This window comes from Bufo gargarizans, chromosome 1 (genome assembly GCF_014858855.1).
Source record: "Bufo gargarizans isolate SCDJY-AF-19 chromosome 1, ASM1485885v1, whole genome shotgun sequence".
Classification (NCBI taxonomy): Eukaryota; Metazoa; Chordata; class Amphibia; order Anura; family Bufonidae; genus Bufo; species Bufo gargarizans.
In genome coordinates, this window is record NC_058080.1 from 657,547,076 (window position 1) to 657,572,307 (window position 25,232).

The following is a 25,232-nucleotide window of genomic DNA, read 5'->3' on the forward strand; positions in this document are numbered from 1 at the left end:
GGAGCATGAAGGTGAAATGCACCAGGAATCTTGTAGGGTGGAGCATTTCCTCCCTTTATTTCATTTTAATAGACTTAAGACTTTGGTGCTACCATTTCAGACCAAATGGCCACAGTGATCAGCCATTCTAATTTTCTAAGCATTTATTGGCGACTTATTGCACATTTTTTTAAACTATAATATGCATTTATATATTCTGGTTTAGGAAATCATTTGTCGTGTAATAAAATGGTTAAATAATTTTCCAATATACTTTCTGAATGGAATTCTCTTGGTTTTCATAATTTCTGCTTTCAGTCAGTGAGTGGAAACCTTTACAGTTTTTTTTATTTTAAATCAGATAACTTTTATTCTTTCTCCATAGGTAAAAATAAAATTTAAATACCATTACACATACATATTGCACATACATATATATACATATTTGATAAATATCATCAAAGCAGTATCACACATTATGTATATTATCCAGCAGCAGTGCAATATATTAATAAAAAATTTTATCAATAAAGAATGGTAACCCTAACCCATGGTAAACCCTTTCCCCCGGCAATGAAGCGGGGGCGTGACATCAGTTGTACAGTTGAAATCCATAGGATAACCATCATTCCTTTCAGTACCATATCAGATCACCAAGCATATCAACCCATCCATGTATGGCTTACATTCACAGGCATGAGTACATGTACACAGAACACTATACTGCCTTCTTATAGAAGCAGCTCCACAGTGAAAGGCCTAAATACATTGTACCAGTCCTATAATCCACACATTTTGGCCCAAATTTTGTTAAACTTTTCCAAGCACTGCCTCTTGAGATACACTCCCGTTTCTAGGCGAAGGATATCAGTCATTCTGTTCAGGAATTCTGGCCTCGATGGGGGCCTGGGGTCTAAGGCTGCTTTCACACTAGCTTTCTTCGGTCCGCTCGTGAGCTCCGTTTGAAGGAGCTCACGAGCGGACCCGAACGCAGCCGTCCAGCCCTGATGCAGGCTGAATGGAGCGGATCCGCTCAGATTGCATCAGTCTGGCGGCGTTCAACCTCCGCTCCGCTCGCCTCCGCACGGACAGGCGGACAGCTGAACGCTGCTTGCAGCGTTCGGGTGTCCGCCTGGCCGTGCGGATCCGTTCAGACTTACAATGTAAGTCAATGGGAACGGATCCGCTTGAAGATGTCACCATATGGCTCAATCTTCAAGCGGATCCGTCCCCCATTGACTTTACATTGAAAGTCTGAACGGATCCGCGCAGGCTACTTGCGCACTTGCGAATTTTTTTAAAGTTATTAATGCAGACGGATCCGTACTGAACGGAGCCTCCGTCTGCATTAATATGAGCGGATCCGTTCAGAACGGATCCGCCCGAACGCTAGTGTGAAAGTAGCCTAAGCCAGTATTTTGCAATCCATTTTCTAGCCTGGAAAAGCGGAACCTTTACTGTTTACTTCCAAAAAGTCTGTCCTGGTCATGTCATGGACACACCATTCAGGGCGTGTTAACAGCTCTGATAACTATACTTGAACATTGGCCGTACACACTAAATAGAAGTTGATGATTGAAGATCAGTTGAGCAAATAACCATCTGGTGAACGTTTCACAGGCGCAGCCATGCAAGTTTTAGTCCATATTAGCCCTTACAGTTGATTAAACTGCCCATTCATGTTCAGTGGAACCAGGCGACGATGGATGAAAGATTTTTCTGGGAATGTTTCTTTTGTCGATGAACGATCTTTCTTTAAACTGAAGATCTTTCTTCTGAATATCTAGCATTATTACCAAAAAGAAAAAAAAAAGCACAGGGAATCAAAGTAAAAAAAGTTACTTTCAGTATCTGTGTTCAATATCTGTGAAGTGTATATAAAATTATTTCCAACCAGTGGTCTGCTAAAATGATAATACGTTATGTTTCACCTGATGAACAATGGTTTTGCTTGAAATGTCAGTTTTGGTCATCTTTGGATTAGTGTGTTTGGCCACCTTAAGGTTAGGTCCAACAGTGGTGGAAAACATTCTGCAACTGATTTTACTGCAAATCCACAAGGAAAAAGCTTCTACATGTGAATGTGGGTTTGGGAAAAGCATCTTTACATGTAGTGTATTTTTTTACTTTGCTGTAGATTTTGTGCCATGGAATCCACACTGAAAATCCGAAACAAATCGTCCACATCCAAACATTACTTATTGAGTTAGGGCTCATTCACACTGTGCTGCCTGTTGCCGTATTGCGGACCGCATTTGCAGATCCGCAATACACAAGCACAGTGCCATGTGCATCCTGTTTCATGGATGCGGACCCATTCACTTCAATGGGTCCGCAAATCCAGGGATGCGGAACGGAAGCACGGAACGGAACACTATGGAGTGCTTTCTGGGATTCCGTTCCGTGCCTCCGCACCGCAAAAAGATAGAGCAAGTTCTATCTTTTTTGCCGGAACGGAAGGATTGCGGACCCATTCAAGTGAATCAGTCTGCAATCCCCATGCGGCTGCCCCACGGACGGTGCCTGTGCATTGCGGACCACAATTTGTGGTCCACAGCACGGGCACAGGCTTCACACTGTCATGTGAACAAGCCCTTATGCCTCATTCACACATCAGTGTTCGGTCAGTGATTTCCATCAGTGATTTGTGAGCCAAAACCAGGTGCGGCTCTAAACACAGAACAGGAGCAGATCTTTCCCTTCTACCTCATGTCTGTGGAGGCTCCACTTCTGGTTTTGGCTCACAAATCACTGATGGAAATCACTGACCAAACACTGAAGTGTGAATGAGGCCTTACACTTTGTGTGACTACCGATAGCATATGGCAGACAAACCCTTGTAATGTCATCCTATCATGGGTTTCCAGGGCAGCAATCTTAACCCTTTGGCTACCAGAGGTTTTTTCATTTTTGCGTTTTCATTTTTCTTCCCTATTTTATGTGAGCCATAACTTTTAATTTTTATTTTTTGTCTGGTCACTTGAGGGCTTATTTTTTGCAGGACAAGTTGTACTTTCTAATGCCACCATTAATTATGGCATAAAATGTTGTGGGATTCGGTAAAATTCCAAATGGGGTAGAATTGGGAAAAAAAAAACACCACCACCATCCCTCCACCGTTTTACGGGTTTTGTTCCCACTATGTTTTGTTTACGGCAAAACTGACCCACGCCCTTTATTCTCTGGGTCAGTACAATTACGATACCCCATATGTATAGTTTTTTTTTTTTTTTTTTATGTCTAAATAGTGTAAAAATAAATGTAAACTTTGAGATTTTTTTTATTTTTTTTAATACCACCATATTCTGACCCCCATAACTTTTTTTATACTTATGTCTACTGAGCTGTTTAGGGGCTCATTTTTTTGCGGAACAATCTGTGTACATTTAATTGATACCATTTTGGAGTATAGGTGACCTTTTGATCACATTTTATAAAAAAAATTTGGGTAAGAGAAGCAATGAGAAAATGGAAAATCGATCCTTTTTTCCGTTACGCCATTCGCTGTATTGGATTTTTTTTTTTTCTATTTTAATAGTATGGGCATTTTTGGTTGCGGTGATGCTCATAATGTTTATATTTATTGTTATTTAGGTATTTATTTTTTAATTATACAGAAAGGGGGGTGATTTTAACTTTTTTATATATATAATTATTATTTTTTTTGTGATCATTATGTGCCTCGCATATGAGCTTAATACATATTTTTTTGGCGGGATTATCAGGAATTTATTATTAGCTTATTTTGCTCACTTTTGCTTTTCTTATCCTGGCCTGCCATCTGGTGGCCAAAATAACAATTGCGTTTGAATACTGTTGGCCTACTCAGTAAGGCTTAGAGTATTCAGTGCAACTACCGATACCCGGATTGGACACACAGGGCATAGGTAGGTCTTTGTGTATTTAGGTGCCGTCTAAACCTTTTTTTTTTTTTTTTTTTTTTACCGCGATCGGCATTATTGGCGGTGACCGTAATTAGCCGCAGGTCTCTGCGGTATGAAATAGCAGAGATCTGTTGGCCATGATGCCCACTGCACGTGCCGAGCGGGCGTCATGTTTACACATCACACCAGTGCCATACATGTACAGTGCTGGTAGCCTAAGGGTTAAAATGTGTGGTGGTTTTTTCTTTTTTTTTTTTTTTCTGATGACCTGTCCTCTGGATAGGTCATCAGTATCTGACCATGGGGGTCTGACACCTGGGACCCCCGATTTATCAGCTGTTTTCAGCAGTCAGTGGCACTCCTGTGAGCGCCTCTGCCTTCTCACAGATCACCAAGCACAGCGCTGTACATTGTATAGTGGATGTGCTTGGTATCGCATGCAGCCCCATTCACTTGAATGGGGTTGAGCTGTTCCTAGACCACGCAAACAATGAATGTGTTGTCTCTGGCCTAGGAAAAGCAGGGAGAATGCTGCGGCTCTCACAGGAGCGCTAGTGCCTTCTCGAACAGCTAATCGGTGAAGGTCCTGGGTGTCCGACCCCCACCAATAATTTAAAAAAAAATCTCAGAAAACCTCTTTAAGGCCGAATGCACACGGCCGTGTTCCGCGGCCGAGAGCGGTCCGTGGTAACACGGCCTGGCATCCTGTTGAGAGCAGGAGCGCACGGCGTCATTGGTTGCTTTGACGCCGTGAGCTTCATGCCGCCGCTGGACTACAGTAATACACTATACGAGTGTATTACTGTAGTCCAGCGGCGGCATGAAGCGCACAGCGTCATAGCAACCAATGACGCCGTGCGCTCCTGCTCTCAACAGGATGCCAGGCCGTGTTACCACGGACCGCTCTCGTCCGCGGAACACTGCCGTGTGCATTCGACCTAATGCTGAAGATTTCTTCCAGCATTTGGCCCCAATGATGAAATGATCAGCCCTCTTTCACAGGTATATTAAATAAAGTGCTTCAGTAGGTCAGACCATGAACAATATTTAGGACTCAATCAATCAAGGGAATGGAGTTCCCAGAGTTGCCTGTATGAATGGAGTGATGGTCCTCATGTGTGACCACCCATCCATTCGCTTCTATGGGACTGCCAAGTACAGCACCTGGCCATCTCTGTCTGTTCCATAGAAATGGATGGAGAGTGGTGGTCACCCATACCACTCCATTCACACAGGGGAATCTCCTCTTTACTGAGCTTGTGCTGTGCCCTGCAACTTACTGCACATATTCAAGCCATTAGTGCCTAACATTAAGTGGAGCTCACAGGGAATAAGGAGGCAAAGAAAGAGGTAGGTAGTGTTTGAAACAATAGCATTTCAAAATCAAATAATGTCCGATTTCGGCACGTTATAGCTTTCTTGACTTTGGTGTCTCTTGATGATTTTCTGCTTGGCAACTTAATTTCTAGAGAACATAACTGTAAATCTGTATTAATGTATTGCTTTGTGCTTTGCAGGTCTTACATTAGTGTCTGCTCCTCACTTGGCTCGGTCATACCATCACTTATTTCCTCTGGATGCTTTTAAAGAAGTTGCTCTTGCAGAATATAAAGGGGAGAGGTATATTTTTTACTTAATCAGTAATATTATCTGCTCTGCAGTAAAGGGGTTGCCTGGTGTACAAATATTGATGACCTATTCTCTGGACAGGTCATCAATATCAGATTGACAGGGGTCTGACGCGCCGCTCCCCGGCCGATCAGCTGCGAGTGCAGTGGCCTCTTCAGGATTTACTAGCACAACGTCTACTTTATCGTGGCAATGCAGTGTAATTACAACTTCCTCTCCCAGTCCTTGTAATTACACTGCACCACCACTACAATGTAGACGACATGCAGGTCAACATTGTAGAGGACACAACACCTGCATGTTAAATAATTTTGTACTCCGCACACCTTTTGATCCAGTGTGGGTGCCTGTGAGAGTGGTTTAGACAATATAAGTTAAATCCACGGCACTCCAAAAGTTTTTTTCAAAATAAAGTTTCACATTTTAATTTTCAGTATACAGAATATCGTTCATGTACATCCAGTGCAATTCATAGTGCAATTCATTTATGAATAATAAGTATGTGCCATATCAGAAATTTCCCGGACGTTTCGGTCTGTACGACCTTCTTCAGCGGGCTCTAGAGAGATATACAACGTGCATATGATATAATTACAATAAATTTTGGAGTATGATAGATATTCTGTAGGATCATAGTCATTAGGGAGAAAAAGGGAAATTATTTAATTCGTTTGGGTCCTAAAGGGGAATATAAAATGGAGAGAAGGGGGTGTGAGGATCACAGAAAAAGGGTTAAAAAGCGAAAATCCTATTGCCCAGTTGATTGGCCATGAGTGATATGGTGAGGCCGGTGCCATGGTTTAGACAGAGTCTAGTCCAAGGGAATGCATGTCACTGGTAGCGTTTCAGTCATGTATAGTGATATTCTCTAAGTCTCAATGGGTATGTACATACTGACAAATCTATAGGTAAGGTCAGGAGGCATATTAAGGTAGATGTCATAGTAGAGAGAGACATATCACAGAAAGCATTTAGATCAGAACGGCATACTGGCATACCTGTAGGCAGGGTCAGGAGGCTGGCGCTGGATGTCAGTGTCTCAGAGTTTTGGCGCTCTATTTATGGTGCTCACTGGCGCTGTAGTGTGACGTGCTGGGAGGTGGATGCACGCGCCGGAGGTAAGCGGTCAGGCCGGGGCGCTCAGTGATGACGTGAGCATGTCACGTTTGTATGAGGTGAGCGTTCCTAACAGCGCGGCCTATCGCGAGGGGGTGCGTGCGTCATGACGTCGTATGCGCGCGCATGCGCTCTCTGCCTGTACTTCCGCTGATGGCAAGGATTGTGGGCAAAAGGGTGAATGAAGTGCCAGGAGGGAGGGAAGCACAAATGGGAGTGGTATATGTCAGAGGATGATAGCGATATTCTGGACAGATGAAGGTGGTTATAATACTGCGGTTATGCGGCATTGCTCAGTTAGATATCTGCAATTCTGTAGTGTACAGTCTGGTGTTACATCATACAATAATGATATTAAAGGTCATTAGTGAGAAGGCATCAGAGAAAACAAGGGCATCTAAATAAATAAATACATACAGAAGAGATATCATAGTGGGCAATGATAAATAGCAAATCAATTGAACTTGTGATCTAGAAATTACTTGCAAGCATGGGATGAGATGGGATGGGGGGAGGTAAGGGTGGGGAAAGGTTAAAGGGGAGGGAGGGAGGGTAAAGGGGGGGAAAAAAAGGAAGGGGAGGGTTGAGGGTTTTTTGAATCTCACCCATGGTGGCCTAGTCCTCATTAGCGAGCCTGGAACGGAGAGACAAACAGTAAATTATAATCATGTTAATATACGAAAGTCACATTCCCTATTGAGACCTTTAGGTTCGAGTGTGTCCAGTTTATGGATCCAATAAGACTCTCTTTGTTGTAGAAGTGCAATTCTGTTCCCGCCGCGTCTTGGTTGGTATACCTGTTCAATGACCTGGTACCGGAGTTGTGCGATTTGATGTTTGTATCTTTCAAAATGTGCCGGCACATTTTGAAAGATACAAACATCAAATCGCACAACTCCGGTACCAGGTCATTGAACAGGTATACCAACCAAGACGCGGCGGGAACAGAATTGCACTTCTACAACAAAGAGAGTCTTATTGGATCCATAAACTGGACACACTCGAACCTAAAGGTCTCAATAGGGAATGTGACTTTCGTATATTAACATGATTATAATTTACTGTTTGTCTCTCCGTTCCAGGCTCGCTAATGAGGACTAGGCCACCATGGGTGAGATTCAAAAAAACCCTCAACCCTCCCCTTCCTTTTTTTCCCCCCCTTTACCCTCCCTCCCTCCCCTTTAACCTTTCCCCACCCTTACCTCCCCCCATCCCATCTCATCCCATGCTTGCAAGTAATTTCTAGATCACAAGTTCAATTGATTTGCTATTTATCATTGCCCACTATGATATCTCTTCTGTATGTATTTATTTATTTAGATGCCCTTGTTTTCTCTGATGCCTTCTCACTAATGACCTTTAATATCATTATTGTATGATGTAACACCAGACTGTACACTACAGAATTGCAGATATCTAACTGAGCAATGCCGCATAACCGCAGTATTATAACCACCTTCATCTGTCCAGAATATCGCTATCATCCTCTGACATATACCACTCCCATTTGTGCTTCCCTCCCTCCTGGCACTTCATTCACCCTTTTGCCCACAATCCTTGCCATCAGCGGAAGTACAGGCAGAGAGCGCATGCGCGCGCATACGACGTCATGACGCACGCACCCCCTCGCGATAGGCCGCGCTGTTAGGAACGCTCACCTCATACAAACGTGACATGCTCACGTCATCACTGAGCGCCCCGGCCTGACCGCTTACCTCCGGCGCGTGCATCCACCTCCCAGCACGTCACACTACAGCGCCAGTGAGCACCATAAATAGAGCGCCAAAACTCTGAGACACTGACATCCAGCGCCAGCCTCCTGACCCTGCCTACAGGTATGCCAGTATGCCGTTCTGATCTAAATGCTTTCTGTGATATGTCTCTCTCTACTATGACATCTACCTTAATATGCCTCCTGACCTTACCTATAGATTTGTCAGTATGTACATACCCATTGAGACTTAGAGAATATCACTATACATGACTGAAACGCTACCAGTGACATGCATTCCCTTGGACTAGACTCTGTCTAAACCATGGCACCGGCCTCACCATATCACTCATGGCCAATCAACTGGGCAATAGGATTTTCGCTTTTTAACCCTTTTTCTGTGATCCTCACACCCCCTTCTCTCCATTTTATATTCCCCTTTAGGACCCAAACGAATTAAATAATTTCCCTTTTTCTCCCTAATGACTATGATCCTACAGAATATCTATCATACTCCAAAATTTATTGTAATTATATCATATGCACGTTGTATATCTCTCTAGAGCCCGCTGAAGAAGGTCGTACAGACCGAAACGTCCGGGAAATTTCTGATATGGCACATACTTATTATTCATAAATGAATTGCACTATGAATTGCACTGGATGTACATGAACGATATTCTGTATACTGAAAATTAAAATGTGAAACTTTATTTTGAAAAAAACTTTTGGAGTGCCGTGGAACTAACAACACCTGCATGAGCGCCGTGGACCCTTCAAAACAGCTGAGCCAATAGATATGCCAAATAATCATAATGTGCTTGTTTGTCAGAACAGACTTTTTCCAAAATGTAGGATAATGCTGTGCTGGACATATCCCAAGAGCCAGATAGCTAGTGTATGTTACTGTGCTGTATGTTACTAGAGATGACGTGTCATTGCTGCACATAGCAGCGGGGCTCCCTGTTGACTGGTGGCTCAGAAATGGCATTTACCACATTACAGTTAAACTAAAACTGCGTAACACCACCCACCTCTGGCCGCTGCATACACAGGTATTCCTATCTAAGTCATGAATTATTCATAGGAATACCCCTTTTTTTATTACGTTCAGTAATATACATTTATTTTCATGCTTTATACAAGTACTTATTCTATTTTGCTTTTATTAAGGTATTGCCGTGGCTGTGATGGAGAGCTGAAGGATCAACAAGTAAGTATTTGAAGCACACAGTACAATATAAATATGAGAAGTGGTATGTAAGAGTCCATTTAGCGTGCATGAAAAAATTGTACCATGCACATAAATGTCCAAATTCTAATTGGCTGGAAAAGTGGCACTTTGATGTGATTTGGCGCCATATGTGCCCTGTTGACAAGGCTGGTGCACCAGAGCACAGCAGAATATGAAGATTTGTTATGCAGACACCATAGCTGCGCACCTTCAAACATTGTCCAGTTGCCTGAAAAGAGAAGCTTATATTTTCAAATCCTGCCTTGAAAATAATAAAAGCTGAAATTGGATTGATTACTATGAGCAAGACCTCTGGTTCTTGTGTGTGATAGTTTCCATAACTGTGTGGTCTCCATCCACTTGTGTTTGAGTCTGTAGAAAAACATAAAAGCTTTTATTTAAAAGAACACTAACCACAGAAAATGCACAAAAGTGACAAAAAATATCCCAGCAATCCGTTAATCTTGTTGATCAAATTTTGTCTCCTGTTGCAATTAAAAGGGTTTTCTGGGAGTTAGACACCTTCGGGTGAATTCTTCATGATTGCATTGTACTTATTTTGGGCTAAATATATATATATATTTTTCAATTGGTCTTTATTAAAGAATGTTACCAGTTTTTGTGATACTTGCCGTTAAGAATCAGTCTATGTGCAGGCTCTGCCTCTTGAGTTCCATCAGTTGACAGCTCTTGTGAACCTTATCTCTCTTTTCCAGAAAGCTCATAAACACCAATTTAAAGGGATTCTGTCACCACATTTTACCCCCTACAGTAAAACATGGCTATTTGTAGGTCTCCCTGCACTGTATTAAACGATGCCCTTATTAACAGTCTTAATTTCTTTCTTTATAAAATCAATTTTAGTGATATGCTAATGACTTGCATAAGGTGCCCAAGGGGATGTCCTTTCCTAACTTGGTGTCCAGCCGCACCCCTCGGCCCGGTGTACAGCACCGCCTTCCTGAGTTAGGGAAGGACAACCCCTTGGGCACCTTATGTAAGTCATTAGCATATTACTAAAATCGATTTTTAGAAAAAAAGAAATAAATCAAGACTATTAGTTAATAAGGGCATCATTAAATATAGCTATTTGTAGGTCTCCCTGAGCTGTGTTTTACTGTAGGGCAGGCATCCTCAAACTGCGGCCCTCCAGCTGTTGTAAAACTACAACTCCCACAATGCCCTGCTGTAGGCTGATACCTGTAGACTGTTCGGGCATGCTGGGAGTTGTAGTTTTGTAACAGCTGGAGGGCCGGAGTTTGAGGATGCCTGCTGTAGGGGGTAAAATGTGGTGACAGAATCCCTTTAAGCCACATTCTTATGAGGTGTGTGTGTGTGTGTGTGTGTGTGTGTGTGTGTTTTTTGTAGATCCGAGATAAGGCTTCACTTGAGCCTTCAGGCAAAGTCTTCAGTATCATATTGGTGGGGGTCTGGCTAATGGCACCACTACCTATCAGCTCTTTGAAGAGGATGTGGAGTTTGGATGAGCAGTACAGCCTCTTCATAGAATTTCATGCACAGTGATATACATTGTATAGCGGCTGTGCATGGTGTTGCAGCTCAGTGCCACGTAGTTGAATGAGGCTGAGCTGCAGGTAGGCCATGTGGCCAATGGATGTGATGTCCCATGCTGAGGAAGAGCCTGAAGTGCTGGCATGATCATGTCCCCTTTCCCACAGCTGATCGATAGGGATACCAGAAGTCAGACCCCCACTGATCTGATATGGATAGCCTATCCTAGTGGTAGGACATCAGTATTTAGCTCCCCAAAAAAGAAAAAAAACTTAGAAATATATGATGCAATGTTCTCCATGTGTCCCAGGGGATCAGTGATGTCCCTCCTACTTCTCACTGTCCCGTGTCTGGCTGTAAGACAAGTGGTTGGAGCATGAGCCTCAGCGTTGTGTTCTGGCTGCAGTAGAATGCAAATATTTTTAAGCCCTACCCCATTGGCAAGTCATGCCCTCTCAGCCAATTGCTTGCTGGAAAATAAACAGCTCAGCAGGAAATTAACCCCGTGTGTTAACCTACATGATTTGTACAAAACCGTCCAAACAGTGCAGAGGAATATTTATCCTGTTTTCTGCTATCATTGTCAGTGTTCCTTTTAAAGAGGTTATCCAAACCCTATAATGCCCGAGCCCCTCACACAGGTTGTACTTGCCTTTCTCCCCGGCACCTGTGTCGCTTTTGATGCACGGCTGCCGCTGCACATCCCCGTCATGGGGACGTGCCTCCCTAGCATCACCCACGGTGGATGACCCCTTTAAGACTGGTTAGGGGTTTGCCAGTACACATTTCTAAAACATGTATTTCTCGCCCATTTTCCTTGGGGGACACAGACCTTGGGTATAGCTCAGCTCCCTAGGAGGCGTGACACTAAGTAAAACTGTTAAGCCCCTCCTCCATCAGCTATACCCTCAGCCTGGAGATAGAGGCTACCAGTTTTAGCTTAGTGTCCAAGGAGGCAAGACACTCCCTGCTACTGCAGGGCTGTTTTCTCCTTGTTATTTTTACTTTTTCTTCTAATTTTGTTATTTTATTTTTTCCTAGGGATACCAGAGACGCATTAGACCTCTCTGCTCTCCCGGGGTTGAGCTGCGCCAGTGCCAACTTATCTGCACTGCTGCCTCCCCCACAGAAGCAATAGGAGGATCTGGGCAGCAATGGCTCCCCTACATCCCGCCAGCTAGGGGGTCGCCCGCACGCCAAGCCCCTCTTCCAGCTTCCTGCCACTGCGGTGCCAGTGGCTGAAGGGGCGACCCTGCTGGAAAGGACTGAGGGTGAAGACGTCGGACGGTGAGATGGCTATTCCAGCCCATACCCCGTCCCTATCTGCAGCATCTACCCCTCTGGGTAAGGGGGGCACCCGTGGTCGCTCATTCTGAGCGCTCATCTGCAGGACAATGCAGCACAGCAGCATCCTCAGCACCCCCACGCCGTTCCCCCCCACGTTGCTATCTTTCTCCCCCCCCCTCCCCCTCATTCGGGGCTGACTCCATTTTTCTCTTCTCTCTCTCCCCCTTCCCGCCGAGAACGGGGGGCGGGGCTTAGCGGTCCCGGCAGGGGGCGGGGCTTACGCGCGCGTCATTTTGGGGGCGGAGCTACGTTCTCCTTCACAGGAGACATTTCAAGCGCTGGAGGGGGCAGAGCTTGTTCCCCGTGCTTTCTGCTGAGGTTTCCCGCGCTTCCTCACTCCTGACAGGAAGCTGGGACACGGTGGGGGACTCTAACCTCCTGTGTACATCGCTCGGCTTCTGTGGGCGCTCTCTGCTGCTCTCTGCTGCTCACTGCTGTTCACTGCTTCTCTGCTGCTGCTGATCTGGGCCATCTCCTGACGTTCTTCTGAGGCACTGGTAGGACAGTTAACCCTCTCCTAACCCTCCTGGTCATAGCTGCTATAACCCTTTGTGGTCTCTATATTAGAGTACAACCACACTTCAGCATGTCAGATCCCACAGGTGCCCCCAAACCCTGGTACCATGCCTGTACCGCCTGTAAGGAACTTTTTCCGCGTGGGCAATCTGAGCCGCATTGCCTTGCATGTCAGGCCCCGGTGCAGGGCCCGCTTCCCGCTGCGCCCCCCGGTGCCTCTGAACCCCCTGACTGGGCTAGGTCTCTGTCTCAGGCGGTGGAAAGCCTTACACACGTAGTGGGCCGTCTCGTGGATAGACCGCCTCTCCCGCAGGCTGCCACAATCCCTGTCGCACCCGCTGGGACTACCGTTTCTGCCGCCCCCACTGGTTCCCTGCCTCCCAGCGAATCTTCCAGGGCCCGGCATACTCAGAAACGTTCAAGGGTTGAGCGCACATCTTCTCCAGATGCTTCGCTCTCTCCGCCATGCGTGCGAGCTCAGTCAAGTCTATCCTCTCAAAGGGATACGCTTTCTGAGGGAGAACTGGCGGATTCGGACGTGGACATGGACTCAGAGCTTCCGTCCAAATTGGCGTCCGCGGTGGGGCATCTTGTCACTAGCATCCGTGATACCTTTCAGCTACACGATGACCCCCCCAGCTCTGAACAGGCCGGCGTGTCCTTTCTCCGCCCCAAACAGGCCTCCAAGGTTTTTCCCATACACGCTGATTTTTCTTCTGTGGTATCCAAGGCTTGGACTCGGCCTAACGTCCGCTTTATTACACCCAGAAAGCTGGACATTTGTTATCCCTTTCCAGCGGATTCTGTGACCACGTGGACATCCCCGCCTAAGGTTGATCCTCCCGTGGCTCGCCTGTCCAAAAGCACTACTATTCCTGTACAGGACGGATCTTCCCTCCAGTCTGTTGAGGACCGTCGTACGGAATCCCTCTCCAAGGCCATATTTACTGCCTCTGGTTCGGCCCTTAGACCGGTCTTTGCCTCCGCCTGGGTTGGCAAAGCGGTCTCTGAATGGGGTTTGCAACTGGAACGGGAGTTAGGGTCGGACGTCCCTGTTCAGGACCTCCGTTCCTTAGCCCAACTAATTGTTCAGGCCGGAAAATTCGTCTGTGAGGCCTCCCTTGATGCGGGTGCCCTCATTGCCCGTTCCTCTGCCCTGGCAGTTTCTGTCAGGAGGGAACTCTGGCTGAAGGTTTGGGCGGCGGACGCCGCTTCCAAACGCTCTTTGGCCGGCCTACCATTCACGGGTTCCCGCCTGTTCGGAACCCGTCTGGACGAACTTATATCAGAGGCCACGGGTGGGAAGAGTACTCACCTCCCCCAGTCCAGGCCAATGGGCGCCCCCCGTGGTCGCGCTGGTTCGTCCCGTTTTCGGTCCTTTCGCAAGCCCACCGGGTCTAGACCCGCGGCCAGTTCTTCTTCCTCTGGCCCAGCCCAGGATAGACGCAAGAAGCCGTTTTTTCGGACGCAACCTACCTGGCGCAAGTCCCAGCCTGCACGGGCTCCCACAGGCCAGCAGCCCTCTGCCTGAAGGTGCGCCCCCACCCACCCGGGTGGGGGGCCGCCTTCTCCTATTCAGGAACGTATGGCGGGCCCACATCTCAGACGCATGGGCGCTCGAGATTGTATCTTGCGGATACAAAATCGAATTTGCGTCCATTCCGCCAGACCGTTTCTTCCGATCCCGTCCTCCGCGAGATCCCGTACGAGTGGCCGCATTCTTCGCGGCCATTCACTCTCTAATGGACAAGGGTGTCGTCGCCCCCGTGCCTCCGACGGAAAGGTTCAGGGGGTTCTACTCGAACCTCTTTGTGGTTCCCAAGAAGGAAGGCTCAGTGCGTCCGATCTTGGACCTAAAACGCCTGAACCGTTTTCTCCGACTGCAGAGATTCCGGATGGAGTCTCTCAGGTCCGCAGTGGCCTCCCTGGAAAGAGGGGATTTCATGGCCTCAATCGACATTCAGGATGCATACCTCCACGTTCCGGTTGCTCCATGTCATCACCGCTTCCTGCGCTTCGCGGTGGGGGACGATCACTTCCAATTCGTCGCCCTTCCCTTTGGTCTGGCGACGGCTCCTCGAGTGTTCACCAAGGTCCTGGCCCCTGTCTTGGCCCTTCTACGTTCAAGAAGTGTTTTTCTTCTCCCATACTTGGACGACATCCTGGTCAAGGCACCCTCCTTCTCTCAGACATCCCGCAGTGTGGAACTCACTCTGGAGACCCTGACGCGGTTCGGTTGGATTATCAACCACCCCAAATCTTCCCTTACCCCCTCCAGACGGCTGATCTTCCTGGGGATGCTCCTGGATACAGAGTTGGCGGAGGTCCGCCTTCCGTCGGACAAGCGTCTGGCCCTTCGCGGGTCGGTTCGCAGTCTCCTCCGCCATCACCGCCCTTCCCTCAGATCCAGCATGCGGTTGTTGGGAAAGATGGTTGCCTGTTTCGAAGCGGTGCCGTTCGCACAATTCCGATCCCGCACCTTTCAGAGGGCAATTCTGTCGGCCTGGGACAAATCACCGAGGAGTCTGGACAGGACCTTTCTTCTGCCTCCCCTGGCTCGGGCTTCCCTCGGCTGGTGGTTGCATATCCCTCTAAGGGGGAAGTCCTTCCTTCCACTGAACTGGCTGGTGATTACCACAGATGCCAGCTTACGGGGGTGGGGGGGGGGTTTTCCCTCCCCGGTCCGTCCAGGGCGTTTGGTCTCTATCGGAGTCCAGACTTCCAATCAATATTCTGGAACTGAGGGCGATTCTTCTGTCCCTCAGACACTGGACCCATCTGCTGAGGGGCCACCCTGTTCGGATCCAATCGGACAATGCCACGGCTGTGGCATACATAAACCATCAGGGAGGCACTCGCAGCGATGCAAGAGGTGACCCTCATTCTCCTCTGGGCGGAGACGCACGTGCCGGCCTTCTCTGCGATTTACATCCCGGGGGTGGACAACTGGGCGGCGGATTTCCTCAGCCGGTCCACCATCGACCCGGGAGAATGGTCCCTGCACCCAGAGGTGTTCGAAGCCCTTTGTCTTCGCTGGGGTCGCCCCGACGTGGACCTCATGGCCTCCAAATTCAACCACAAGGTCCCCCTATACCTGGCCAGGGCACGGGACCCGAAGGCATACGGCGCCGACGCGCTCGTCCTTCCGTGGCGCGAATTCTCCCTTCTGTACGTCTTTCCTCCTTTTCCCCTCCTGCCACGGGTTCTTCGGAGGATCGCGGCAGAGGGCGTCCCCGCGATTCTAATCGCCCCGGATTGGCCCCGCCGGTCTTGGTACGCCGACCTAATGTTGCTGTTGGCAGACGCACCGTGGCCACTGCCCTCCAGGGAAGACCTTCTCTCTCAGGGACCGATCTTCCACGAGCATTTAGGCTCGCTACGTTTGACGGCGTGGCTATTGAGACCGCCGTCTTAACGCGACGGGGTTTCTCCGCGGACGTAGTCCGCACCATGATCCGGGCTCGTAAGCCCGTATCCTCTAGGATCTACTATCGGGTTTGGAGGTCCTATCTGGGGTTCTGTGAGTCCCGGAGCATCCCACCTCTCCGGTTTTCTCTTCCCACAATCCTGTCCTTCCTCCAGTCGGGTCTGGGGCTGTGCCTCAGTTCTCTGAAGGGTCAGATTTCGGCGCTGTCTATTCTTCTCCAGCGTCCCCTGGCCCCTCTAGGGCCAATTAAGACCTTTTTACAAGGGGTGGCTCACTCTGTTCCGCCGTACCGCCCTCCAGTTCCTTCCTGGGACCTGAATGTGGTGCTCTCGTCGCTCCAATCAGCCCCCTTCGAGCCTTTACGGGAGGTCTCCCTTCGCCTTCTGTCCTGCAAGGTCATCTTTCTTGTGGCCGTCACGTCTCTCCGACGGGTGTCGGAGTTAGCGGCTCTTTCTTGCTCCGAACCTTTCCTGATCTTCCACCAGGATAAGGTTGTGCTTCGGCCTGTCCCGACTTTCCTGCCAAAGGTGGTCTCCGCCTTTCACATCAATGAGGACATCGTCCTTCCGTCGCTCTGTCCCTCTCCTTCCCACCCCAGAGAACGGGAACTGCACCGTCTGGATGTGGTCAGGGCGTTGAGGATTTACTTGGAGGTCACCGGGTCCTTTCGGCGCACGGACTCCCTGTTTGTGGTTCCGGAGGGTTCGCGCAAAGGGTTGGCGGTCTCCAAGGTGGCTATTGCCCGTTTCATTAAACTGGCGGTGTCTGAGGCTTATCGAGCCAAGGGCAGGCCTCCGCCTTTTGGCGTCACTGCTCATTCCACCAGAGCAGTCGGAGCTTCCTGGGCGCAGAGGCATCGGGCCTCGGCTGAACAGTTGTGCAAAGCAGCCACTTGGTCCTCTCTGCACACTTTCACAAAGTTCTATAGGGTGCATACGCATGCATCAGCGGATGCTGCGTTGGGCCGCCTGGTTTTGCAGGCAGCGGTTTCCTGATGCTCTGGTGGTGTTCCGCCTTGGGTTTGTGGTCCCTCCCTTCTTGGACTGCTCTTGAACGTCCCAAGGTCTGTGTCCCCCAAGGAAAATGGGCGAGAAAAGGAGATTTTTGTATAACTTACCAGTTAAATCTCTTTCTCGCTCTTCCTTGGGGGACACAGCACCCACCCTTCTGTGTTTGGTTACAGGGTTATGGTCTGGCACCCCGTTGGGTTGCTGGCTGGTTGTTTCCGTTATTGGTTGTTATCCTTTCACTACTTGGACACGCAACTGGTAGCCTCTATCTCCAGGCTGAGGGTATAGCTGATGGAGGAGGGGCTTAACAGTTTTACTTAGTGTCACGCCTCCTAGGGAGCTGAGCTATACCCAAGGTCTGTGTCCCCCAAGGAAGAGCGAGAAAGAGATTTAACTGGTAAGTTATACAAAAATCTCCTTTTTCCCCGGCGCCTCGACAACAGCACTTACAGTATTGTGTCCAAGCCCCCAGGACAGGAAACAACGCAGAAGCACATGATTTAAAGTTAAAGGGCTTCCTCCCCTTAACTAAAAATTGGATCAGAAGAAAAAAGAAGGTTCTAGGAAGTGGCAACCTTCTAAAGATCGAGTAAAGAGATTCCTGTTCAATCCTGAGAACTCCTCCCGTCCCAATAAATGAAGCCATAAGCTATGTCGGGGGCAGGCTAACTTTTTTTCACCTCAGCCTGGGAAGAAACAGGGGCTTTCCATTGGGTGATATCTACTCTAAGAGAAGGTCTAAAAATAGAGTTTTTATCCCCACCCCCGGATCGCTTTATTATAAACCGAAAGCTGATTCAAAAAGAGAAACAATCTTGTCTAGAAACGGAGATCTCTTCTCTTATAAACAAAAAAGTGCTCCATCCAGTCCCAGTAGATCAATACGGAAAAGGTTTCTATTCTCCGGTTTTTCTGGTACAAAAACCAAGCGGAGCCTTCCGTTTGCTAATAAATTTAAAATCACTGAACTGATTCATCGTTTACAAAAAATTCTAAATGGAAATTATAAAATTTACCATAAACTTACTCCCTCCCTGTTTTATGGTGACCTTGGACCTCCAGGACACCTACTACCATGTTCCGATATGCCAGCGTCACCAGAAATATTTAAGAATCGGAGCCCTCCCATTTGGACTTTCTTCGGCTCCAAGAATATTTTCAAAAGTCATGTCAGAGGTCACGAAATACCTTCACCTAAGGCTACTTTCACACTAGCGTTCGGGCGGATCCGTTCTGAACGGATCCGCTCATAATAATGCAGACGGAGGCTCCGTTCAGAACGGATCCGTCTGCATTATATTAGCAAAAAAAAAGCTAAGTGTGAAAATAGCCTGGGACGGATCCGTCCAGACTTTCAATGTAAAGTCAATGGGGGACGGATCCGCTTGAAGATTGAGCCACATTGTGGCATCTTCAAACGGATCCGTCCCCATTGACTTACATTGTAAGTCTGGACGGATCCGTACGCCTCCGCACGGCCAGGCGGACACCCGAACGCTGCAAGCAGCGTTCAGCTGTCCGCCTGTCCGTGCGGAGGCGAGCGGAGCGGAGGCTGAACGCCGCCAGACTGATGCAGTCTGAGCGGATCCGCTCCATTCAGACTGCATCAGGGCTGGACGGCTGCGTTCGGGTCCGCTCGTGAGCCCCTTCAAACGGAGCTCACGAGCGGACACCCGAACGCTAGTGTGAAAGCAGCCTAAAGTGGATTCTTATTATACCATATTTGGACGATTTTCAGATTGCTTCGCCTTCGGAGGAAAATCTGCGATCCCACCTCTCTCAGGTGCAAACATGCCTTACCACCCTAGGGTTAATTATAAACTTCAAGAAATCAGACCTGTCACCAGACCAAAGAAAACTCTTCCTGGAAGTGCTCCTAGATTCTCATCTTTTTAATGTCCTTTCTACCCCTAGAAAAACCTAACAATCTACTTAAAAAAATAACTCTGTTCTGCAGCCAATGGATTTCCTCCATCAGGAACATTATGACCATCCTAGGTCTTCTGACAGCTACAATCCCCTCAGTCAGATGGGCTCAGAGTCACATGAGAGTCCTTCCCCTTATCTTTTTGGGATGGAACAAATTTGTAAAGAGGTCCTTAATGTGGTAAAGAATAGACAAAAACTTACAGAAATGAATCTGATGGCGTCAAGAAAAGCAAATGATCGTGACTAGGGGTGCACCAAAATTTCGGCGGCCGAAAATATCGGCCGAGAATGCACCTAATCTGTTTCTGCCGATATTTTTACATATCGGCCGGAAATAGCGGGGAGGAGCTGGGGGCCGGTGCGTTCACTGTGCTCCGGCCTCCAGCTCCAGTAGTTATAAAATGTTGTACAATTAATAAGCATTCTATTCATGAGGCCCCCCTCTGCAGTATTACATTCAATACAGCCACATCCTACTCACAGGGCTGTGCTGGCCGGCCGGGCAGACGAGCGGCAGCGTCACGACTGACGTCACATGCCTGCGCCGCCTCCTTCATTCAGAAAGTAGGCCGGGCACATGACGTCAGTTGTGACGCTGCCGCTCCTCTGCCCGGCCGGCCAGCATTAAGATGACAGCCCTGTGAGTATGATGTGGCTGTATTGAATGTAATACTGCAGAGGGGGGCCAAATGAATAGATTTCTTATTAATTGTACAACATTTTATAACTACTGGAGCTGGGGGCCGGAGAACAGTGAACGCACCGGCCCCCAGTTCCTCCCCGCTATTTTCTATTAATCTATTAATTGTACAATGGGGGCTGTGGATGGCACTGTTATGGGGTGGGGGTCTGTGGATGGCACTGTTATGAGGTGGGGGGGTCTGTGGATGGCACTGTTATGAGGTGGGTGGGGGTCTGTGGATGGCACTGTTATGGGGTGGGTGGGGGTCTGTGGATGGCACTGTTATGGGGTGGGTGGGGGTCTGTGGATGGCACTGTTATGGGGTGGGTGGGGGTCTGTGGATGGCACTGTTATGAGGTGGGGGGTCTGTGGATGGCACTGTTATGAGGTGGGGGGGGTCTGTGGATGGCACTGTTATGAGGTGGGGGGGGTCTGTGGATGGCACTGTTATGGGGTGGGGGGGGTCTGTGGATGGCACTGTTATGGGGTGGGTGGGGGTCTGTGGATGGCACTGTTATGGGGTGGGTGGGGGTCTGTGGATGGCACTGTTATGAGGTGGGGGGTCTGTGGATGGCACTGTTATGGGGTGGGGGGGGTCTGTGGATGGCACTGTTATGGGGTGGGTGGGGGTCTGTGGATGGCACTGTTATGGGGTGGGGGGTCTTTTAAAAGTATTTGGGCAAAAAGGCAGTTTCGGTTTCGGTCAAGGGGTATCCTGAATTTTCGGTTTCGGTTTCGGACCAGAATTTTCATTTCGGTGCACCCCTAATCGTGACAATGGACGTCAACGGTTCAGGATGAGGAGGTCCTTCAGAGGGAAGAGTAGTTCAGGGCAGATGAGGAGAAGATATGTTGCATGCTTCTTCCAATCTGAAAGAACTCTCAGCCATCTACAGAGTCATTTTCTCCCTTCACACCCCATCTCCGAAACACATAAAAGTGTTTATCAGACAACACCATGGCCATCGCCTACCTGAATAAGCAGGGAGGGACCAGGAGCTGTTCTCTACAGGCAGTGTCTCGAGACATCTTTCAATGGGCAGAAAGGAATCTCTTTTCTTTACCAGCAGTCGATGTGAAAGGAGAGAACAATGTAATAGCCGATTTCTTCAGCTGTTGGACTCTGAAGGAAGGAGAATGGTCCCTAAATCCTCAAATTTTTCAGATCTGCAAAAAAATGGGGAATCCCGGATCTAGATTTATTTGCCACAAGGGACAACCGGCAGACCGAAAAAATGTTGCTCCTTTTTCCCTCCCGACTGGACCAGCCGTTATGGGTAGATGCGCTATCCCATCCATGGCCGAAAGCACTTCTTTATGCCTTTCCTCACTTCGATTTGATTCCAAGAACTCTTGAGCTGCTTCCTCCTCCAACTCCTCCTCCCTGTTACTTCAGGTTGTCTGCAGGACACAGCATGCATGTGGATCAAACACTTCCTGAACTTTATGGCGGCCATTATGGCGCATAATAGGTAATATTTAGTAGGGATCGACCGATTATCTGTTTTACCGATATCGGCCGATATTGAGGATTTTGACTGTTATCGGTATCGGCATTTATTTTGCCAATATTCCGCTAACTTATTTGGAACACAGATCGCGCTGCTGTCAGCGCTCTCTGTGTTCCCTCAGCAGCACAGGGGAGAAGGAAGCAGTGTCTCCTCCCCCCTGTGCTGCCGCTGCCGCCATCGGGAGGACAGAGGACAAGAAAAGGGGAGGAGCTATGGCCACTGCGCCACCAATGAAAAGAAATCTATCATTCATTCAAATTGAACAGGAGGCGGGAGCTGCAGGATCACATAGCCGGCTCCCGACCTCTATGAGCGTTAGCTGCGTTAACCCCTCAGGTGCCGCGGATCGCAGCTACCGCTCAGAGGTCGTGAGCCGGCTATGTGATTCTGCAGCCAGCTCCCGCCTCCTGTTCAATTTGAATGAATGAGAGATTTCTCTTCATTGGTGGCGCAGTGCGCGCCCCCAAGTCCCCCAGTATTAATCATTGGTGGCGCAGTGCGCCCCCATCCCCACATTAAAAACATTGGTGGCGCAGGACAGAGCAGCAGATCTCTATCAGGGTGAATAGGACAAGGGTTCTAGTCCCTAAGGGGGCTAAAAGTTAGTTAAAAAAAAAAAAAAAAAATTCAAGATAAAACACCTAAATATAAGTATAAATGAAAAAGAAAGATTTACAAAAAAAAATACACATAACAATAAACATTAATTTTCAGCAGATTTGTGTAGGAATTTTTTATTTTTTTTTCAAAAATGAAAATTCCCAGAATATCGGTATAAATTATCGGCTATCGGCCTGAAAGTTCACAAATTATCAGTATTTGTCGATCCCTAATATTTAGTGTTAGGAGCCGTTTTACAGAGATCGCCATGACGTTCGTCAGACGGGCTCAGATGGTTTTGTACAAAATGCATTTGTCAAGCATCTCGCTTTATAAATAAGCGAAGCATTAGCACTATAATATTTTTTTGTTACTATGGCATTATTGTACTTTATCTTGTTAGCAGGGGTCTGTTGCATTGTCCTTTTTTTTTCCTCCTGTAAGTGCCGTTGTGGAGGCTATTTGAAAAACCAATTACCGCTAAGAGTAATTATCTCTTTCTATTTTTCTCCTTTACAGGTTTACATTTGCACAATATGTGACTGCGTCTTCTGTGTGGAGTGCGACTTGTTCATTCATGATTCTTTGCATTGTTGTCCTGGTTGTATTCACACTCGGCCAAACTCATCGATATCATGATGACCTCTCTGGTGAATAGATCTGTCCTCAAAGGAAAGCCAACACATTTGCATTCTGTGAAAGCAGCAACAAATATAGATGCATATAAACTGACAGTGGTGCCTGGCAAAGAGCAGTCCCGTGCATGGAGTGGTGAAGGCAGAAAAAGAAATGGAGAGAGACATCCATCACATAACCTGCTGAAATGTTTCATTATCTGTCACCTGTTTAATACCATTGGTTCCGTATTAAATACATTACATTCTACCGCATTACCTTAAAGGGACACTTCCACCACAAAGGGGTATTTATTTTATACACTGCAGTCATAGAAAAAAAATGTGGGCAGTACTGTGCCTTTGAAATTGAAATGCAAAGTATTGTTTCTCTAGCAGTTAGCACAAATGATTAAACCTCCTAAACAGAGAATCCATTGTCAGCCTACTACTGCCGTCAAAGGAAGATGTTATAGGGTAATGCTCATTATAATAGTAGGTGTAGAATCAGGATGACAATATTGGAGCTCTCTTGTTGCCCACAGAATAACATTGCATCGATGAGTGTAATATGTGATGCTCTAATTCAGTCGCACACCCCCAGACAGAGTGATGAACTGGCTGAGAGAGGAGAGATGGCCTGCTGTGCTAAAAGTCCAAGCCAAGAGGAAGTAAGAGTCATGACTGGAAGTAGAATACATGGAGTCACTTAAAAAATGTTATCCAGAAAACCATCTACCCTAGAACCTAGAATATCCACATATAATGAGATACCATTTTAATGGAAGTGTCCCTTTTTAAAGGAGTTGTTCCAAAGAAGTCATATGTCTGATTATTGGTAGTCCAGAGGTTGGGTCCTCCATTGATCTTAAAGTGCATCCTGATCTTTTGCTGACCGCCAGTGGACAAATGGCTGTTCTTGCCTTCGCACAGTACTTTGTTTGACAAGACTATTGTGAGAGCATTTGGGGTTTCTTGAAATTGATGTTGTCCCCACTGATCACACTTTTACCAAATGTCTGACATATCATAAGCCAGGGCCACATCCTGTGAAGGGTAACATATTTGAAATATTTTACATTTTTCACAATTTCCTTTTGTATTCTGATTTTTCTATTAAACAATCTATCTTGACATTTTACATGTCTTACTGTTGCAAAGATTTTTCTACTTAAAGCTACAGCTGTTGGCTCCAGAAACTAAACGGTGGCGGAGCCAGAAGCAGAATTGCAGTTGAGCCGCAGTACGCCAGCGCGGCTCCTGCCTAGTAAACATACCTACTACTTCCCTCTCTTTCCACTGTTTTTAGTTTCCAGAGAAACACCTAAACAATGGGGTTATCAGACACACCAATGTGATAATGATGACCTGTCTGGAGGAAAGGCCATCAATATCAAACAGCTGGATAACCCCATTAAGGTAGGATATATGGATTAGACAATGACCTACAGTGTAAAGTAGTCTAAAAGCACAACAGATTTATTAACCCCTAGGGGTATTCCTGAGTTATTAGAAGTTATCCCCTATCCACAGGATAGAGGATAACTATTAGATTGATGGGGGACCTATTGCTGGGACCGCCACCGATCACGAGAACTGGGGCTCTGTACCACTTATATGGTCATAGATGCACGTGGCCACTCCATTTCACGAATTTCTATGGAAGTTCTGGAGATAGCTGCGTACAGAGCCTGGCTATCTCAGGAATTCCCATAGGAATGAATAGAGTAGCCTCATGCATGCCCAATCGACTGCTCCGTTCATTTCATAGGGGGTACGGGGCCCCCGTTCTCGTGATCGTGGGGGTCCCAGCGGTAGGACCCCCTACTGATCTAATAATTATCCCCTATCCTGTGGATAGGGGATAACGTCTAACAACCGGAATGCCCCTTTAAGCTTAGAGTTTTTCCAGGGTTTACAGTATTGATTACCTTTGCCCAGGATAGGTCATCGATATAGAATTGTGGGGCTCTGTGAAAGGATAATGGCGGCTTCTGACAACGCCTCCTTTTTTAATGCTCTGTTCCCTTACTTCCTGACATGACTACATAGTGAGAGTAAGACTCAACATACTGTTCTAATGAAATGTATTTATTGCACACTACTTAGTACAATTATTTGTGTGGGCCAATAGCCCCGTGGGCGGCCTGAAGTCCACAGTATCATTGTAATCTATGATGTGTGCTCACGATCAATGCCGCTCTGGGACATATGGCCCGCTCACGGACCGTAAGTCACGGAGGGCATACAGTCGTGTGCGAGAGGCCTCATCCTTTCGTTCTCCCAGGAGATAAGCTGCCACACAGAAGGTTTGCAAGCTGAGGGGACAGATGAAAGGATCCAGCTACACACAGGATCACTAGACAGATTGTAGCTTTAAACCATGAAGACATATAGGTCTGTGTAACACCTAAGAAATTGTTGCATAGTGCACTTTATTTTTATTTTTTTAAGTAAAAGGGGTACATTTCCAATGAAAAATATTGAGTGCCATTGGGTCTAAAAACAATGTACTACATTGGTTAAAAAAA

At 47.4% G+C, this 25,232-nt stretch overlaps 1 protein-coding gene across 2 annotated transcripts in view; it reads left to right on the top strand.

Moving 5' to 3' along the window:
* Window positions 1-23,817, top strand: part of LOC122924694 (general transcription factor IIH subunit 2) — a 40,840-nt gene extending 17,023 nt beyond the window's left edge. For both annotated transcript variants that reach the window (XM_044276037.1, XM_044276038.1), the window contains exons 14-16: window positions 5,381-5,483; window positions 9,493-9,532; window positions 22,607-23,817. In XM_044276037.1, coding sequence (XP_044131972.1) covers window positions 5,381-5,483; window positions 9,493-9,532; window positions 22,607-22,726 — 263 coding nt within the window. In that variant the 3' untranslated portion in view covers window positions 22,727-23,817. The remainder of the gene's footprint in view (window positions 1-5,380; window positions 5,484-9,492; window positions 9,533-22,606) is intronic.
* The last annotated feature ends 1,415 nt before the right edge of the window (window positions 23,818-25,232 follow it).